Source organism: Monodon monoceros, unplaced genomic scaffold, assembly GCF_005190385.1.
Source record: "Monodon monoceros isolate NGI ecotype Baffin Bay Population unplaced genomic scaffold, NGI_Narwhal_1 Super_Scaffold_13, whole genome shotgun sequence".
In the NCBI taxonomy this organism is placed as follows: domain Eukaryota; kingdom Metazoa; phylum Chordata; class Mammalia; order Artiodactyla; family Monodontidae; genus Monodon; species Monodon monoceros.
Genome location: NW_021703769.1, coordinates 39,508,018 through 39,529,517, shown reverse-complemented (window position 1 = coordinate 39,529,517; position 21,500 = coordinate 39,508,018). Strand labels below are relative to the sequence as shown.

General features: G+C 38.8%; 1 protein-coding gene across 4 annotated transcripts in view; it reads right to left on the bottom strand.

Moving 5' to 3' along the window:
- Nucleotides 1-623: 623 nt before the first annotated feature.
- The window catches only part of NDUFAF5 (NADH:ubiquinone oxidoreductase complex assembly factor 5), a 33,678-nt gene continuing 12,801 nt past the window's right edge, over nucleotides 624-21,500 (bottom strand). The window contains exons 7-13 of one of the 4 annotated variants that reach the window (XR_003793379.1): nucleotides 20,197-20,394; nucleotides 16,202-16,262; nucleotides 15,709-15,781; nucleotides 4,396-4,492; nucleotides 2,331-2,414; nucleotides 1,902-1,984; nucleotides 1,676-1,720 (exon numbers count right to left, since the gene is read on the bottom strand). Coding sequence is in view for 1 of the 4 variants with exons in the window: in XM_029222375.1 (XP_029078208.1) it covers nucleotides 1,628-1,720; nucleotides 1,902-1,984; nucleotides 2,331-2,414; nucleotides 16,202-16,262; nucleotides 20,197-20,394 (519 nt within the window). In the remaining 3 variants the exon portion in view is untranslated. Of the gene's footprint in view, nucleotides 1,721-1,901; nucleotides 2,415-4,395; nucleotides 4,493-15,708; nucleotides 15,782-16,201; nucleotides 16,263-20,196; nucleotides 20,395-21,500 lie in introns of all 4 variants that reach the window. The other 3 variants (XR_003793380.1, XM_029222375.1, XR_003793378.1) reach the window with 3 other exon arrangements.

The following is a 21,500-nucleotide window of genomic DNA, read 5'->3' as shown; positions in this document are numbered from 1 at the left end:
AGGTGCAGAGACATCTGGTTCCTCAGTCCCTGTCCTCAGCAATAACCACTTAACAATTCTGCATGCATTCTTCAAAAACAAATATCAATACCTATAAACACCGGTCATTTAGGAAACACAGACACCGTGGAATATGTCCTTTCCTTAGGCATCAGTTCACACTTTAATATGTAGGAGTTTTTTGTTTTCCTTTCCTTTCAAGGCGGAAAATTAAGCTAAAAAAAACCTTCCCCAAATTCTGCTGCCTAGGTATTCTTTTCCTTTGTATTAAAAACAAAAAACAAAAAAGCCACAAAGAGTATCCCAATTTCTGATATCAATGAATGTCCTAACTGAAGAGAGCAAGAACAGTAATTTCTTTTTCTCCTACAAAATTCTGGTTTTTAACTGTAACTTAGCCTATGAAAGGGTACATTTTCCACATAATTTAATTTGATTCAAAATGGAGCTGAATATCTACCACGTAAGGCATAGCCCTGGACTCAGGGAGAGCTTGGTGCTCGTGTGGCAGAGGGAGGGAAGGCAGGTGGGAGAGACACAGAGAGAAGCAAATCCTACAGTAACTCCCCTAGGGCTGAGGAGGAGGCAGGGCCATGCGCATTAAATGAAAAGGACAGCAAATGGCTCGGCACTGACTGGTGAACACACTCGTCCTCACTCTTGGGTGCTTCCCAGCTTCCTCCTGGCTGCCTTATCACCACCTTCTTCCATCTATTCTACACTATCTGAGCTTGACTGCTTCCAATTCATTTTGATCATGACAACGGGACAGTGGACCTGGATTAGAATAATATTGCCAAAGACCTCAAACAACAAAGGAAAATCAAGCAAACAGCACTCTTCATCGCTGTGCAGATACTTTACATGTAATTTTGCCTCTGTAATTCCTTAAAATGTTCTCCTCTTAACTAAGGTAGTATATAAAATGATAGGGGTCTCACCTAGATCATGGTGGTGAGAAAGAAATAAGATTATAATTCTGATGGTTTAAAAAAAAAAAAAAGGTGAGGAAGGATTCAGTAAAGGTAAACACTCTTCCAAAGTACAAAACTACTTAAGAGCTCTAGAGAGGTTCATAATCCTCTGTTCCTCTTCACAGAGGAACATAGCAAAGAAGACAGTATCACAAATAATTCTGGCTTAAGTATCTTAGAATAGTTGTTATAAAAGACTACATTTTTATTCTAAATGAGCCATAACACGAAAGAATCTACCAACTTGTCACTCTCCTCATCTCCACAGCTAACGTCCTCTCACAGAAATAACACAAGATCAGAAGGAGAAAAAGGTACAAAATGTCAGCATGGGTAATGTTTTTCCAACAAGTTAGGAATTTATGTATGTTAATATATTTGTGGATTTTTCATAGGAATATCTTTTGCTTTTGGGCTGACTTTGTAAATAAGGCACTCAAATTACTCGATAACAGTATCCATATGAAAACAGAAAACATGTGAAACTGAAATTGTTACTAAATATAGAAGAGTATTAGGCTATTCTAATTATTAGAAAAGTCTGACAGTAAATAGCTTATATATTGCTTCTTGTTTCAAAATGCAATAATTTTAGACGTGAAAGACCCATCACTGATGAAAAGTCTGGACTATGTTAACATTGAATAAAATATTTATTGTGATTTTTTCCCCTGGGACATAAGATCATTTATTTTTCCTAGCTCTCCAAATGACACAGTTGCCGAACCTCTTTTAGCTGGTCTCGCCTGAAAATAATGATAAAGATTAAAGATATTAGAAACTGATAAATATCATAGCCCTAATTAACCCTCTTAATGCTGTCTTATATTTAAAAAACAACAAACCACCCTAAATAAACAAACAATAATTAGTAAATGGAAACATGAACCCACTAAGAAAAAAATTGATCTGTCTTAGTAATATTACCTGTGAATCATGATATTTCCATCCTATCATGTAATAGATCTGATAGGTGGCAGGTACAGAACCATCCTCATTTCCGTACATTTCTATAAAGACAAATCATGGTTAGAGTCTGAAAAAAATGCAAGTAGGAAAAATAAATCTGCTCAATGAAAGTCATGTCTTCCAAAGAGAAATGAATATTAGAATACTCATGGGATTCTGAGAATGCCTCTTGTGAAAAATCCTCCACACCGAGAAGCTGACAGTAAGGAAATAGTAAGGGCTGCTGGGAAAAAGGATACGTAGCCACAGGATCTGCATTTTGAAAGGAAGGACAAGAAATCTGATGGTGCCCTAACAGGAAAGGAAAACGTAATTTTAGGGGATAAAGATGACAGGGCACAAGTTGGTCAGTGGGGCCTGGCTGGGAAGAACGGTCAGCTCCCTTACCTCTGTACACTGCTGCAGCCGCCAGCATTGTGTCTCGGTGCAGGAGGGCTTTTCTATTCCAAGCACAGTTACTCTCACCCATCCCTAAAATACAGGCAGTTTGAGATAATACAGCAAATACCCTGAGCAGCTCAACATCACAGATTTTATCTTATCTCACCCAATGGTATACCCATTGTCCCCCTTCTCTAACAGTCACATAAGATAACCTAAATAATCTCATTTTGCTCTCAGATCATAGCTAGTTACTCTAAAGCAAAACTACTTGAAGCTTCTGGGTATTAAGTCAAATTTCAGGAGGCAAACCCTATAAGTAGGCTTTCCTTGGCAGCAATGGGCTGTGGTAGGCCAGCTGGGCAAAAGCAAGGTGACTGGCCCTCCAGGTGAGTCATCAGGCGTTGGCAAGGGCCTTTCTAATGATGCCACATTTTTATGCCCCTCTTAGCTGCTCTTTGAGGAGGAAAGGACATTGGTACAACATCTCACTCCTTCTAAGTAAGCCGTAAATGTAAGCATGAATGTGAAGCTTGGAAGAGGGCTTGAAGACTCATTAGGTAGTACCAAAACTACAATGTGTTTTCAGATTTTATAACATTTTACTGATCCCAGATTAGGAAACAATTTTGTACATTCTCTTCAGGGGCACTGTTCTTAATGTTTTAACATTTATTTTTAGATTTCTTTCCTTCAAATTGACAGCTAAAAGCTAGGATTAATGTCAGTCTATTGTTCACTAAAAATTAATGTTATATATTTAATATTTTTTAATGCATAGAGTCAAACAAAATTACTTTGAAAGACCACATTTTAAACTAGTTTGCAAAAGTAAAAGAATTTCAAAAGTAAAAATCCTTTACATTTATTCTCTATATGCTACATGATCAAAAATCGGTTTCTTAGTTGTTTTTCAATAAAGATACCAATAAACTTCCCAATGTTGGTATCCTTTAGTAGTTTAAAAATAATAACCTCCCAATTTTTCAATGGGCTTATTAAAACAATCAGCAAATTAGCTGGAATAAGTTAATCTTCTCTCCAATCCCAAAAGGTTCCTATTATTCCCTAAAATAATGAAGCTCTGAAACTAAAAGCAATGTCCCATATCATGTGAGTATAAGAGCCCTAATTCATGAAGAACAAAAGACATACAAACTAGTAGATGAATCACCATGAAGAAGAGGATGGATCTTATTCTTGTGGTCATGAAGTAGCTACATGACCTTAGTTCCATCTCTCTGGGTCCTCAAGTTGGCCAGGCTAGATGATCTCTACAGGCTTCCAGTGCTAACATTTTAGACCCATTACATAATCCAATTTAAAAACATTCTCCCACATCATGAGTATCAACTGAATCAAGAGACTGAAGGTCAACTGGAACTTGTACTGGAAGGGTTTATTGCTGATAATGGCTGTGGCGCTTTCATTCCTGCTTAACTCCCCATTGGCATGACTTACACATTAGACAGAGTCAACACCAGTGGAAAACAGGCCTAATTTTTTTAATGGAAATAGTTAATGCACTAGAAATTCTAAAATGCCTTCTAAATAGCTGGTATTAGGATATACTAATTAAGATTATTAGGCACAGTGCTCTTTCTGATACAGAAACTCCAGAGCACTACTGTATAGCACAGTAACTCTGCTGCTAGGGAAGCCCACCCTTCCCTCACATGAGAACCTCCCTTCTCCTTGGGGAAGCAGTGTGATGTAGCACACAAAGTCTAGACTTTGGGATCATAATCCAAGTTCTGGCCTTTACATAACCTGGGGCAAAGTCACTTAACCTCTATTAAACTCAGTTTTATCATCTTCAGAATGGAATGATAAAACTTCATAATGCATCATGGAGGACCTTTACTGGAGATCACCTGGGAAACACATCTGGGACTTCGGACCAGCTCTGGGCTTTGGGATAAACAGAAAAATCTGGGAAGCAGGTAGCTGTTAAAGACTCTCACAGTATTTTTAAGGTTAAGTTCAACTGCTTATTTAAAAAAGTCTAATTTATTATGGTTTACTAGGAACAATACTGAGTACTGTCTAAAAAAATAACAACTGAACTTACCTTAAAACTACTGTGAAAGCCTCCAAAACTTTTCATGCACTCATCGGCTGATACACAACTTGTTCTGTAAAATTAGGTCAACATTCTGGACTTTTTTCTGTGAATTAATAATAATAGCAGCTTAAATGAGAAACACCACAACCATCAAGAAAAAAGTGTAACACAATGTAAAATGCCAAAAACCAACTGGAAGGTAACACCAACTTCCAGTCTGCAGAGAAGCACCCCTGGAAGTCTGCCAAGCTCCTCCCCTCCTGCATTCACCCCTCGACCACTCTTCTTCCTACGTCAGCTGCCTCTCACCTTTTCAGTGGAGACTGGCTAACATTTCAGGATCTGAGTCAGGCTGCTACACTGGGCTTAAATCCTGGCTCTACCACTTACTAAACACATCGCCTTGGGCAAGTTATTTCGGTCTGTGCCCAGTCTCCTCATGCAAAACAAGAGAGGTTAACCATGCTAGCTAGTCTTACCTTCCTCATGAACATGCCTCATAAACGATGCTGGAGGGTGAGCTGCCTCACGCATCAATCTGATTGTCCCTCCTCTGCACAATATTCTCCCAACAGACTGCAAGGCTGACCTGATAAAGTCTAGATAAGCCTCTAATGGACTATCCTGCATCATTTCCCGTCATTTTCCCATTCTACATATTCAAGCAATACTGAATTACTGTACAGTTTCTCAATTAGGAGAGTGAAGGCTGAGCGTAACCTCTTGAGTCTCCATGATTCTATATAGGCCTTTTCCTTGGCCTGGAATGCAAGGCCCCAACCCCCCAAAGGTGCACCCACCCCTTCATTCTTCTAGCAAACTCATTTTAGCTTAGGTGCTGCTTCTTCTGCAAAAGCATCCTTGATTCCCTAAGCAGATTTAGGGATTTTTCTCTGTGTTCCTCCCTGCACTTATAAAAAGAATTATCTCACTTTACAGTTAAAAGCATATGTCTGCGTATCTCTGTGTGTCTCTTTCTCTACTGGAGCATGAGTTCCCTAAGATCAGGAACTGTTATTTCCAACACTGGCTCAGTGGTTGGCACATGGTACATGCTCAATAAATGGTAAGTGGATGAATATAAAATCAACCAGTTAACATTTATATCAACTTTGTTAAATATCACTTTTACAAGTTATCTTTAGATAAATTCATCCTAATCCTCTTCAGAGTAAGAGACATTGAGACTCTGGGAGGGCTCATGCCAAGGAGTACTTTCCAGAACTTCTGCTGTCAGTGTCCTTATCCCTGCGGTGAGCCACAGCCACCCCCCACCTCTGCAGGAGACCCTCCAATACTAGCAGCCATGTGGCTGACAGGGTCTTGGTGCTATGGCCGGGTGTCAGGCCTGTGCCTCTGAGGTGGGAGAGACGAGTTCAGGACATTGGTCCACCAGAGACCTCCTGGCTCCACATAATATCAAATGGCAAAAGCTCTCCCAGAGATCTCAGTCTCAATGCTAAGACCCAGCTCCACTCAATGACCAGCAAGCTACAGGGTGGACACCCTATGCCAAACAACTAGGAAGACAGGAACACAACCTCACCCATCAGCAGAGAGGCTGCCTAAAATCATAAAAAGGTCACAGGCACCCCAAAACACACCACTGGACACAGTCCTGCCCACCAGAAAGACAAGATCCAGCCTCATCCACCAGAACACAGGCACCAGTCCCCTCCACCAGGAAGCCTACACAACCCACTGAACCAACCTCAGACACTTGGGGCAGACACAAAAACAATGGGAACTACGAACCTGCAGCTTGTGAAAAGTAGACCCCAAACACAGTAAGTTAAGCAAAATGAGAAGACAGAGAAATACACAGCAGATGAAAGAGGAAGGTAAAAACCCATCAGACCAAACAAATGAAGAGGAAATAGGCAGTCTACCTGAAAAAGAATTCAAAGCAATGATAGTAAAGATGATTCAAAATCTTGGAAAAAGAATGGAAAAAATACAAGGAACTAGAAGAACTAAAGAGCAAGCAAACAATGATGAACAACACAATAAATGAAATTAAAAATTCTCTAGAAGGAATCAATAGCAGAATAACTGAGGCACAAGAACAGATAAGTGACCTGGAAGATAAAAAAATGGAAATAACTACTGCAGAGCAGAATAAAGCAAAAAGAATGAAAAGAATTGAGGACAGTCTCAGAGACCTCTGGGAAAACATTAAACACACCAACATTTGAATTATAGGGGTCCCAGAAGAAAAAGAGAAAAAGAAAGGGACTGAGAAGATATTTGAAGAGATTATAGTTGAAAACTTCCCTAATATGGGAAAGGAAATAGTCAATCAAGTCCAGGAAGCACAGAGAGTCCCATACAGGATAAATCCAGGAGAAGCATGCCAAGACACATAAGAATCAAACTATCAAAAATTAAATACAAAGCAAAAATATTAAAAGCAGCAAGGGAAAAGCAACAAATAACATACAAGGGAATCCCCATAAGGTTAACAGCTGATCTTTCAGCAGAAACTCTGCAAGCCAGAAGGGAGTGGCAGGACATATTTAAAGTGATGAAAGGGAAAAACCTACAACCAAGATTACTCTACCCAGCAAGGATCTCATTCAGATTCAACAGAGAAATTGAAACCTTTGCAGACAAGCAAAAGCTAAGAGAATTCAGCACCACCAAACCAGCTTTACAACAAATGCTAAAGAAACTCCTCTAGGCAGGAAACACAAGAGAAGGAAAAGACCTACAATAACAAACCCCAAACAATTAAGAAAATGGTAATAGGAACATACATATCAATAATTACCTTAAGTGTAAATGGATTAAATGCTCCAACCAAAAGACATAGACTGGCTGAATTGATACAAAAACAAGACCTGTATATATGCTGTCTGCAAGAGACCCACCTCAGAACTAGGGAAATATACAGATTGAAAGTGAGGGGATGGAAAAAGATATTCCATGCAAATGGAAATCAAAAGAAAGCTGGAGTAGCAGTTCTCATATCAGACAAAATAGATTTTAAAATAAAGACTACTACAACAGACAAAGAAGGACACTACATAATAATCAAGGGATCAATCCAAGAAGAAGATATAACAGTTGTAAGTATTTATGCACCCAACACAGGAGCACCTCAATAATTAAGGCCAATGCTAACAGCAATAAAAGGGGAAACAGACAGTAACACAATCATAGTAGGGCACTTTAACACCCCACTTTCACCAATGGACAGATCATCCAAAATGAAAATAAATAAGGAAACACAAGCTTTAGCTGATACATTAAACAAGATGGACTTAGATGGTATTTATAGGACATTCCATCCAAAAACAACAGAATACACTTTCTTCTCAAGTGCTCATGGAACATTCTCCAGGATAGATCATATCTTGGGTTACAAATCAAGCCTTGGTAAATTTAAGAAAATTGAAATCATATCAAGTAACTTTTCCAACCACAACGCTATGAGACTAGATATCAATTACAGGAAAAAATATGTTAAAAATACAGACACATGGAGGCTAAACAATACACAACTAAATAACCAAGAGATCACTGAAGAAATCAGAGGAAATCAAAAAATAGCTAGAAACAAATGACAATGAAAACACGATGACCCAAAACCTATCGGATGCAGCAAAAGCAGTTCTAAGCGCTAAGTTTATAGCTATACAAGCCTATCTTAAGAAACATCTCAAATAAACAACCTAACCTTACACCTAAAGCAATTAGAGAAAGAAGAACAAAAAAACCCCAAAGTTAGCAGAAGGAAAGAAATCATATAGATCAGATCAGAAATAGATGAAAAAGAAATGAAGGAAACGATAGCAAAGATCAATAAAAGTAAAAGCTGGTTCTTTGAGAAGATAAACAAAATTGATAAACCATTAGCCAAACTTACCAAGAAAAAAAGGGAGAAGACTCAAATCAATAGAATTAGAAATGAAAAAGAAGTAACAACTGACTCTGCAGAAATACAAAGGATCATGAGAGATTACTACAAGCAACTATATGCCAATAACATGGACAACCTGGAAGAAATAGACAAATTCTTAGAAATGCACAACCTTCCCAGACTGAACCAGGAAGAAATAAAAAATATGAACAGACTGCTCACAAGCACTGAAATTGAAACTGTGATTAAAAATCTTCCAACAAACAAGAGCCCAGGACCAGATGGCTTCACAGGCGAATACTATCAAACATTTAGAGAAGAGCTAACACCTATCCTTCTCAAACTCTTCCAAAATATAGCAGAGGGAGGAACACTCCCAAACTCATTCTACGAGGCCACCATCACCCTGATACCAAAACCAGACACAGATGTCACAAAGAAAGAAAACTACAGGCCAATATCACTGATGAACACAGATGCAAAAATCCTCAACAAAATACTAGCAAACAGAATCCAACAGCACATTAAAAGGATCATACACTATGATCAAGTGGGGTTTATCCCAGGAATGCAAGGATTCTTCAATATACGCAAATCAATCAACGTGATACACCTTATTAACAAATTGAAGAATAAAAACCATATGATCATCTCAATAGACGCAGAGAAAGCTTTTGACAAAATTCAATACCCATTTATGATAAAAACCCTCCAGAAAGTAGGCATAGAGGGAACTTTCCTCAACATAATAAAGGCCATATATGACAAACCCACAGCCAACATCATCCTCAATGGTGAAAAACTGAAAGCATTTCCACTAAGATCAGTAACAAAACAAGGTTGCCCACTGTCACCACTCTTATTCAACATAATTTTGGAAGTTTTAGCCACAGCAATCAGAGAAGAAAAGGAAATAAAAGGAACCCAAATTGGAAAAGAAGAAGTAAAGCTGTTACTCTCTGCAGATGACATGATACTCTACATAGAGAATCCCAAAGATGCTACCAGAAAACTACTAGAGCTAATCAATGAATTTGGTAAAGTAGCAAGATACAAAATTAATGCACAGAAATCTCTTGCATTCCTATACATTGATGACGAAAAATCTGAAAGTGAAATTAAGAAAACACTCCCATTTACCATTTCAACAAAAAGAATGAAATATATAGGAATAAACCTACCTAAGGAGACAAAAGACCTGTATGCAGAAAATTATAAGACAGTGATGAAGGAAATTAAAGATGATACAAACAAATGTAGAGATATACCCTGTTCCTGTATTGGAAGAATCAACATTGTGAAAATGACTCTACTACCCAAAGCAATCTACAGAGGCAATGCAATCCCTATCAAAATACCAATGGCATTTCTCACAGAACGAGAACAAAAAATTTCACAATCTGTAAGGAAACACAAAAGACCACGAAGAGCCAAAGCAATCTTGAGAAAGAAAAATGGAGCTGGAGGAATCAGGCTCCTGGATTTCAGACCAAACTACAAAGCTACAGTAATCAAGACAGTATGGTATTGGCACAAAAACAGAAATATAGATCAACGGTACAGGATAGAAAGCCCAAAGATAAACCCATGCATGTATGGTCACCTTATTTTTGATAAAGGATGCAAGAATATACAATGGAGAAAAGACAGCCTGTTCAATAAGTGGTGCTGGGAAAACTGGACAGCTACATGTAAAAGTATGAAATTAGAACACTCCCTTAATACCATACACAAAAATTAACTCAAAATGGATTAAGGACCTAAATGTAAGGCCAGACACTATCAGACTGTTAGAGGAAAACATAGGCAGAACACTGTATGACATAAATCACAGCAAGATCCTTTTTGACCCACCTCCTAGAGAAATGGCAATAAAAACAAAAATACACAAATGGGACCTAATGGAACTTAAAAGGTTTTGCACAGCAAAGGAAACCATAAACAAGACGAAAAGACAGCCCTCAGAATGGGAGAAAATATTTGCAAATGAAGCAACTGACAAAGGATTAATCTCCAAAACATACAAGCAACTCATGCAGCTCAATATCAAAAGAACAAACAACCCAATCCAAAAATGGGCAGAAGACCTAAATAGACATTTCTCCAAAGAAGATATACAGATTGCCAACAAACACGTGAAAGAATGCTCAACATCACTAATCATTACAGAAATGCAAATCAAAACTACAATGAGATATCATCTCACACCAGTCAGAATGGCCATCATCAAAAAATCTAGAAACAATAAATGCTGGAGAGGGTGTGGAGAAAAGGGAAACCTTTTGTACTGTTTGTGGGAATGTAAATTGATACAGCCACTATGGAGAACAGTATGGAGGTTCCTTAAAAAACTAAAAATAGAACTACCATACGACCCAGCAATCCCACTACTGGGCATATACCCTGAGAAAACCGTAATTCAAAAAGAGTCATGTACCAAAATGTTCACTGCGGCTCTATTTACAATAGCCAGGACATGGAAGCAACCTAAGTGTCCATCAACAGATGAATGGATAAAGATGTGGCACATATATACAATGGAATATTACTCAGCCAAAAAAGGGAACAAAACTGAGTTATTTGTAGTGAGGTGGATGGACCTAGAGACTGTCATACAGAGTGAAGTTATTCAGAAAGAGAAATACAAATACCGTATGCTAACACATATATATGGAATCTAAAAAAAAAAAAGAGAAAAAGAAAATCGTCAGAAGAACCTAGGGGCCAGACGGGAATAAAGATGCAGACCTACTAGAGAATGGACTTGAGGATATGGGGAGGGGGAAGGGTAATCTGGGATAAAGTGAGAGAGTGGCATGGACATACATACTCTCCCAAATGTAAAATAGATAGCTAGTGGGAAGCAGCCGCATAGCACAGGGAGATCAGCTCAGTGCTTTGTGACCACCTAGAGGGATGGGAAAGGGAGGGTGGGAGGGAGACGCAAGAGGGAGGAGATATGGGGATATACGTATATGTATAGCTGATTCACTTTGTTATAAAGCAGAAACTAACACACCAGTGTAAAGCAACTATACTCAAATAAAGTTGTTAAAAAAGAATAAGAGACATTAAAGACTAAAGCACATGGTTTGTGTAAAAGGTTTTACAGTAAAAATAAGAGAAGCACTGGCAAAGCCTCTTAAAGGTAAATATTAGACAACAGTTCCTTAAAATACATGAACGATTAAAACCCTTAAGGGAAGGGGAGTTATCAACTGGAAAGGGGCATGAAGCAACCTTCTAGGGGCTGGAAATGTTCTAGTCTGTGGTTTATATAGTACTTAAAAATACGTGCAGCTGTACAGTTAAGATTAGTACATTTTACTCAACATCTATGTTAATTTCAGTGGAAAAAAATGCACAGAGATCAAGTATGCAGTATAGGATTTAATCACTTAATTCCAGATTAAGTGTGACCATGGACAAGACACTCAACTTCTCAATGTTTCAATTTGCTCATCTGTAAAATCAGGATATTAGAAAACCTCACAGAATTGCACTTAGAACAGAATAAGTTCTGTATTTTTAAATCAATGGGTGGTAACTTTTTCCAGCTGATAGGTCTAATTTCTAGTCTCTTTCTCTTTTCCTTCTTGAAATGAATCATGAACACAGCATTTATTACATAGCAGAACAAAACTAAATGCTGTATTTGAAAAATATTTTTGTCAGTAGAGTCTGAATGATAAATCATCAGCCTATCACCACCTCTCAAGCCTTCGGATGAAGGGTCTCTGTGATTACAGTAGGAGGAGCCAAGTGCACCTCAGGAGGGGCTGTGTGATTTATTATTGGTCCCCCGTCACCTTGGGCATGCATGTTAAGGCTGCCAATCCCTGATTAAACTAGAATGAGTGAAGAGTGACTTAAAATCTTTTGCACAGTGAAGGAAACCATAAACAAAACGAAAAGACAGCCCTCAGAATGGGAGAAAATATTTGGAAACGAAGCAGCTGACAAGGGATTAATCTAAAAAATATATAAACACTTCATGCAGCTCAATATCAGAAAAAACAAACGACACAATCAAAAAATGGGCCGAAGGGCTTCCCTGCTGGCGCAGTGGTTGAGAACCTGCCCGCCAGTGCAGGGGACATGTCTTCGAGCCCTCGTCCAGGAAGATCCCACATGCCACGGAGCAACTAAGCCTGGGCGCCACAACTACTGAGCCTGTGTGCCACAACTACTGAAGCCCATGCGCCTAAAGGCCGTGCTCCACAACAAGAGAAGCCACTGCAATGAGAAGCCTGTGCAATGCAACGAAGAGTAGCCCCCGCTCACCACAACTAGAGAAAGCCCACACACAGCAACAAAGATCCAATGCAACCAAAAATAAATAAATTAATTTATTTTAAAATAAATGGGCAGAAGATCTAAATAGATATTTCCCCAAAGAAGACATATAGATGGTTAAATACTGTATGCTAACACATATATATGGAATCTAAAAAAAAAAAAAAAGGTCATGAAGAACCTAGGGGCAAGACAGGAATAAAGACGCAGACCTACTAGAGAATGGACTTGAGGACACGGGGAGGGGGAAGGGTAAGCTGGGACAAAGTGAGAGAGTGGTAGTGTATATATGGACATATATACACCACCAAATGTAAAATAGATAGCTAGTGGGAAGCAGTCACATAGCACAGGGAGATCAGCTCAGTGCTTTGTGACCAGCTAGAAGGGTGGGATAGGGAGGGTGGGAGGGAGGAAGACGCAAGAGGGAAGAGATATGGGGATATATGTATACGTATAACTGATTCATTTTGTTATAAAGCAGAAACTAACACACAATTGTAAAGCAATTATACTCCACTAAAAATGTTAAAAAAACCCAATGCAGCCAAAATAAATAAATATATTTATTTTTTAAAAAGGCACATGAAAATATGTTTAACATCACTAATTATTAGAGAAACGCAAACAAAAACTACAATGAGGTATCATCTCACATGGGTCAGAATGGCCATCATCAAAAAATCTACAAACAATAAATGCTGGAGAGGGTGTGGAGAAAAGGGAACACTACTACACTGTTGGTGGGAAATGTAAGTTGGTACAACCACTATGGAGGTTCCTTAAAAAACTAAAACTAGAGCTACCATATGACCCAGCAATCCCACTCCTGGGCATGTATCTGGAGAAAACCATAATTCGAAAAGATACATGCACCCCAGTGTTCACTGCAGCACGATTTCCAATAGTCAGGACATGGAAGCAGCCTAAATGTCCATCGACAGAGGAACGGATAAAGATGATGTGATGTACATATATACAATGCAATACTACTCAGTCATAAAAAAGAATGAAATAATGCCATTTGCAGCAACATGGATGGCCCTAGAGATTGTCACACTGAGTGAAGTAAGACAGAGAAAGACAAATATAATATAATATGGCTTATATGTGGAATCTAAAAAAAGGGTACAAATGAACTTATCTACAAAACAGAAATAGAGTTACAGATGTAGAAAACAAACTTATGGTTACCACGGGGTAAGGGTGGGGGAAGGATAAATTGGGAGATTGTGGTTGACATATACACACTACAATATATAAAATAATAAGGACCTACTGTATACCACAGGGAACTCTACTCAATACTCTGTAATGGCCTATTTGTGAAAAGAATCTAAAAAAAGAGTGGATATATGTATATGTATAACTGATTCATTTTGCTGTATACCTGAAACTAACACAACATTGTAAACCAACTATACTCCAATTTAAAAAAAAAGTGTGACTACAAGAGTAAGTTTTTGACTACATATCTTTCCCCTTATAAAGTTGACAGAAGCACCGTACTCAGAGGAGGCTGAATGATAGGTAAAATGGACTTTGTTACAAATGGGCAGCTACAAGAAGCAGGAAAGTCAGTCAAGAGAGTGCCAGAACAGGGGCCAAGAAGGCAAGAGTTTAGCACCCAGTTCTACCACTAATAGGCAAGTGTTCTCTTTGGGCATAATATTTCTGACTTGTAGGACAGGGGTAAAGTAGTTACCAGAGGGTTATTACAGAAGCAAGTGCAACAGTGCTTATGAAAAACTATTAAATCTGTAAACAAACATGAGGTATGTATTTTTATAATTCTTTTGCTTTAAATCATCTTACGATTTTTCAGGATCCAGATTAAGACTCCCCCAGGTAAGCAGAGTTTGGGTTTCAGAGAACACACTTCTGATGCCTTCAGCTTCCCCCATTCATCAAAACTGTCTATGCCATTTGTGTGATAAAAAATCAGACCTCATAAATTCTCACTGACGTAAGTTGAGGCTCTCCTTTGAGCAAACCAATTCTCCAGCCTCCCCCTCAGTCGGCAGCCTCGCCTCTTTCGGGGTTGGGAGGTTGGGTTTGTGTCCTTGCTGCTCCTCAAAGCTTCTCCCAGGCCATGACCTCTCTACTGCTTCCAACACCACCTATTCACAAATGACTCACAATGTTTACCTGGGCCAGTAGCCTCCTCTGAGCTACACAGCCACACACTCAACTGCCTACCTGACATCTTGTTTCAGCTATCTCAAAAGCGTTTCCAATCCAACATGCCCAAGTGTGAACTCAAGAGCTGTCCCTGACCATACTTGGTTATCTTCTACTGTTTCTCTATCAATGAAGGGCACCATCTATCTGGCTAGGAGAGCCAGAAACTCAGTGCTATGTTTGAAATGTCTCTCTCCTTCATCGGCCCATATGTAATCCATCAGCAAGAACTGTCACAATTATCTCGTAAACATCTCCAGAATCCATTCACTTCTCTCCATCTCCACTGCCACCACCTTAGTCCAAACCACCACCATTTCTCAGTAAGCTTTCCAGCTGTTAAGTCTCCTACTAGTTTATCTGCCAATCCATTAAAAAAAAAACAAACAAATCTGACATCACGACCCCTCCCCCCATTAAAATACCTCAAGGGGCCTTTTAAGATAAAGACAAACAATCTTAACAAAGGTTACAAGGCCCCCATTTACCTACCAATTTAATCAGTCAACTTTTCTTTTTACTCCCTGTATTCTGGCCAAAATGCCCTTCTTTCAGTTCTTGCCACATTCTTTCTTGCAACAGGGCCTTTGCACATGCTGTTCTCCGTGGCTGGGACTCAATTCCTCCCTGCTTTGCCTAGTGACCCCGTTTCATTTTTTAGGGCACAACTATCACTTCCTCAGACAGGACTTTGTTGACTCTCCCACACCAGGACCTATCCCACCTAACCCCCTGGCAACCTCCAATCCTACACTAACCCAACTACCTGCTTTCTTTCTACCTGTGCCTGGATCTGAGCTGCCAAGTGTTGCTGGAGAAAGTCACTGAGGTGTTCTACCACCCTCATATGCTCCTTCAGGAAAGTCCTGCCAGGACAGGAATAAAGACGCAGACGTAGAGAGTGGGCTTGAGGACACAGGAAGGGGGAGGGGTGGGCTGGGACGAGATGAGAGAGTGTCATGGACATATATATACACTACCAATTGTAGAATGGATGGCTGGTGGGAAGCAGCTGCATAGCACAGGGAGATGAGCTCGGTGCTTTGTGACCACCTAGAGGGATGGGAAAGGGAGGGTGGGAGGGAGACGCAAGAGGGAGGAGATATGGGGATATATGTATATGTATAGCTGATTCACTTTGTTATACAGCAGAAACTAACACAACACTGTAAAGCAATTATACTCCAATAAAGATGTTAAAAAAAAAAAAAGAAAGTCCTGCCAGCCTTTCACAGGCAGTCACAGCTCTAAGTTCCTCTACTTCACAGCACTTACCACGATTCTAGTTTAACATTTATCTTTGTGGCAGCTGCCTCATGTCGGCCTCACCCATTTTACAGTATAAACTCCATGAAGACAGTCCGCTTTCTCCTCACCCAGTGTATCTCTAGTGCTTGGCTCCAGTGCTTGCCATAGCCAGCCCTCAAAATACGACTCTCATATGGAGTCTAAAAATTCTTTAAAGTGTCTTACCTTGTAAATCTTCCATCAATTCAAACATTCCAGGATAGTTAACTTGAATTTCATCAGTGTCCTATTCAAAAAGAAAGACAAATCCTTTGGCATTCATTACCAAAAATCCAGATTAGAAAAGAGGTTGTAGAAATTGCCCAGACCAATCTCTCATGGTAAGCAGGAATCTTCTTTACAGTATTCTTCACAGACGTCATCTGGCTTACACTTGATTTACAAAGATTTCAAATTGCAGAATAAATGCTTGCCATTCTAACAGTAATCTTTCTATAACTCCATCAACTGGTTCTAATTCTCTCCTTGGGATTAACACAGAATAAAGTCTATTCTGTACTCTGCAAACAATCACCCTTTTCTTCAAGTCTTTGAAAACTCTTCCAGGACACTATAATTTTTTTAGGGGGAGGGGTTAGGCTTCTAGACAAAATTTATAGATCCTTACATGTGCTGACTTCATTTTTCTCTACATAGTCAATATCAATCTCACTCTCTCTCAAAATGTGACACGCAGAATAAAGCCAAAAAGGGTCATCTCCCAAGATGCTTTCATTCTACTCCCAGTGATGCAGCAATACTACACAGACTAGTTTAGGAAAGGGCACATGGCTGGCACATAGTTTATTTCTCAAGTGAACTGCTGAGCGATGATACCCCACTCTTTTTGAAGTTTGATACAGGAGTTCACTGTTGGTACAGTGGCAGAGACCACTGATGCTCCCCAAACATCCAGGTACTCCTTGACACTTCACAACCCCAGACATTTCTCCTGGCAGAAGAAAAGTGAGGTGGAGGCAAGGTAATAAAGAGCTAGTGAGCCTTTTCCAGGCCATCTCTGCTGCAGTGACCTTAAAGGATACAAGGCCGAGATGGCACAACTACAGGACGGAGAGGAGCTGTCCAACCAGCATGGCTGTGATGTGAAAAACTCCTGTGTTAACCACTCAGATGTAGGAGTTTGCCTACACTGGAAACTAGCGCTGAATATAGGACACTTTTTTTTCAAGTTTGCTATCAAAATGCTGCACGTATCTCAAACTTCATCCTATTGGCACTAACCACTTTTGAAGTATCTAGATCTTTTCGTATTCTGTAGCTTTATCTAATATGTTAACTACACCTCCCAATTTTGGACTTTAATGTTGCACAGAATCAAATACAAAACCCTAAGGAACACTTAACAAAAACATCCATTCTAATTCCTAAAGAAATGCAAAACAAAATGACCAAGTACTATTTTAACATTAGAGATACAAAACAAAAGTATAAGCGGCGGATTAACACACACTGTTGATGAGGCATGTCAATTAATGCTACCTTATGGACAGTAATTTTACTGTCAAAATTTGAAATGCATATTCTTTGACTAGGCAATACCATTGCTAGAAATTGATCTGACCGATTATGTAAAAGAAAATTCACTGCAGCATTTTTTGAAAGAGTATAAAGAAAACAAACAACAAACTGGAAACAATTTAAATGTCCATTTACAGACAGCAGGTTAAATAAAGTATATCTATTCAATGAAATACTATATAGCTGTCAAAAAAGAATGTGGTAGATGTATGTTTGTAGGGGAGGATCTCCAAGATATGTTATTGTCTGGGGGAAAAAAAAGAGTGCATATAGAAAAAGCAAAAGAGTATATATTGTTGCATATGTACATTTAAGTGATATAACTGTACTCCAGTCTGTGAGGAAAAAGTGTTCTGAAAGGATATATAAGACAGTTAACCAAAGTCATCCTTGTGGAAAGGAATGGGGTGTCAGAAGGCAGGAGGAGACTTCTGTTCATTTTGGACCCACTCTCTTACTCTCTCTATACATGGTTTGTTTGTGTTTTTTTAAATTTTTTTAAAAAACATATGCATGGATCAGGTTGTATGTGCACTTTTTAATAAGATCATCTCTGGATAGTCCCTTCTATATATTTTTCTACATGGGGAAATTATTTTTAAAAAGAGATTCTAAGATTAAAAATAAAATTCCTTCCAGCTAATGCCTAACCATTAAACAATATCCTTTGAAAACAATTCAACGAAAGCAACTAAAAGCACCATCTCCTTCTCAATCAAGAGTACCACAATAGCCTTGTCAAAGGTCTTATTCAAATTAAGATGGGGGACCATATTTGCAGTTTTCTTCTAATATACTAGCCTGGAAACTATTCTAAAAGGAAATGAGCTTCATTAAGAATGCCAACTAACTCTAAAAATAATTCACTAAGAGGGTCATATAAATGTAAATATAATTACATGATATTAATTTAACTTGATTTCACTTTAAAAATAAAAATCCATTGCAGTATAAAAGTAACATATCTAATGTATGAAACATAAACCTGTATAATTGATTATATAAAAGCTTTCTTGCATGGGAGTTTTAGAAAATGAATTAGGATGCAATGTTAATACAGCACATTAGAGACAATGTATATGTCTCAAGGAACAAATTTCTATAGATTTTATATATTAAATTAGCAACTAATTTTATAAACTATAGAGAAGATTATACAGCGATATTTTTGCATTATATTAATGTTTGATTCATTCTGCTCAATTTTGGAGAAGTATATGGAAGGTATTCTGAATTATTTGAATTCCCAATTAACAGAAATGTAGGCTTTGAAATGTTATAATGTCAGGTTAAACATTTTTAGTAGAAATCTTTCTAGAACACACAACTCACTTTACAACCATAGAAAACTGCAAGTGGTTAACATAATTTAACTTTCTTTCGATGACTCAGTAGAAGTCTCATCTTTTTCCTAATGGGCAATGACTTTTGAGTCCCTTAATACTGCTGACTAACCTGTTTGACTGGGCACGAGTTCTCCAACATCACTCCGTGAGGGTTGTCGTCAGTTCCCAATCTCTGTCTCTTCCCTTCCCTGGAAGGGAAACCCCTTCCCAACATCAGAGGCCCTGCTGGTCTACGCTCCTTGCTTTCTATCAAAGCACGGAAGGATATGACAAGCCATTTTCAGTAGGTTGATTTTATGAAACACACTCACACTACATCTCCTTAAAAAGTTACTTTAAGTTTATAGTCTCTAATTATGCAATGAGAAGTTTTCTTCATTAAAAATATTCCTATTTCTTCTAATCAGGTTTAGAGATGTTTTTAGGCCTGAGGGGTTTGGAAAATCATGGCAAGTCCATTCTCTGGAAGGCAGTAATGACATCTTTTAGAATGACTTTGTTGCTGAAGGAGGTTTGAAGGGGGAATCCCTGTCCGGATGCGTCCCTGCGGGAAGCCTTGGCCTGGAAAGTGTTAGGAGTAGAGGGAGGAGGAGAGAGGAAGGCAGGAACTAGGATTTATTGAGCATTTATTGTGAAGGTCCAGGTACTTTACACCCTTTAAATTATTTAATCCTAACGGCCACCTGTGGTGAGTAACATTTGCATTTTTTTAAAAAAATGAATGTTCAGAGAGGTGAAGTAAACCCCCCAAATTCCCCTAGCTAGTAAAGGGGCAAGGTAAGGATCCAAATTATACTGTCAGACACCAGCACCCTGCACCATCACTGCACCATGGTGACTCCTTGTTTCTTCATCGCTGATGGTCTCGGGTCCTCTTCCCAGATCTCTCCAGTCCTGATGGTGTACAGCCCCCGTCCTCCCTTCTCTACCTGAATCTAACCCAGGGCCTCGTGAATGCACGCTCTCTCATTTCTGCCTCACACGGCACCACTTCACTTGAGGGCTGGTGGTAGAGGCAACGCTGTGAATGCTCCCGTACACCTGCTTCCATCCTCCTCTGGGATGCTCTAACTCTCATGTTACACCTAACTCTGGATTTGAAGACTGTGATGGAGTAGCATGTCTTAGAAAATAGCCTCCTTGTTAACTGAGGTACATTCTTTGTTTGAGTTACTTATTCAGGTAATGGATAATAAAAGTTTTACATGCCTACCTTGTGTCAATCAAGATAAAAAGAGAGAGTGATTATTTCTGAACTGTGTAATTAATGGGTTACTCAATTCTCTTGATAGTTACCACAGTCAGCGTATTAAAGCCGGCTCTCCCGAGCAGATGTCCTAGGTCATTGACAGCAGTGAAAGGAGAGACGTGTGGAGAAAATCCTCCTTCCCTTTCTGTTTCTGCTAACTGTAACGAACACCGGAGTTCATAGAGAGTGTCACCTCCAAACAATGCACCAATAAACACTCCATCTGGTTTTAAAACACAATGAATCTGAAATAAATATAAACAACAAAACTATTCAAAATTTTACATATAAAAATGTTAAAAGGATATATGGTATCTAGATCAATATTTTATGATTACCATTCTTATTTTGTCAAATTAATAACCAGATAATTTATTAAATAACACTTAGACAACCAACTATCAGAAAGGCATTGCAGTATAATATTGTTGTGAAGATAGACATTTACTGATAGTGTTAATATCTATAAAATATTTCATATGTTTTCAATTTTTTATAATAGACAAAACTGACTCTTATAATCAGTAAAATATTGAAAGAAAAAAATTTTTAAGTGTGATAGAGTACAAAAATCACCATCCTCCCTGTATCTGTGCCCTCTGAAACGCTGCTCAACAACAACTCCCATTAAGGGATGGAGCCTACTTCCCCCTCCTGGAATCTGGGCTAGCCTTGTGACTTGCACTGACCAAAAGAATGCAGAGCAAGTTGACAGTGTGTCAGTGTCAAGCCGAGGTCTCAATGGCCTTGCTGCTTCCACCTGCTCTCTAGGAGCCCCGTCTGGCCACCACGTTGTGAACAAGCCTGAGCTGGCCTGGTGAAGAATGAGAGATCAGCCAGGCGTCCCAGCTGAAGCCATCCGACAGCTCCAAGACAATCCATTGGCATATCAGACACATGGGTGAGCCAAGTCAGACCCAGAAGAATTTCCTAAGTCCAGCTCAAATCCCTAATTCACAAAATTGTGAGCTAATTATTTTTAAAACAAAAAGCTGAGGTGGCTTATTATGCAGAAAAAATTGATTTACAGAGAAACCATTATGATTCACAACATTAATCTAGTAACATTTTAGTTAAAATATTAACATATTAATCCAGTAACATACAGAATTAAGAAGTAACCAACTTATTTTTCAGCTTTAAAACAAAAATCAGTTTTAATTGATAACTTGAGCAAAATAGCAGCCAGAATGAATTCCAGATCATAAATGTTTCCTCAATGACTCTTAGAACTACAATCTTTAACTAGTTTTGACTCTGACTATTCTCAACAATGAGGAACATTACAGGACAGGGTGGATTCTAAAGTACATCAGAACCCAAATCACAGTAGGCTCTTCTAATTCAAGTA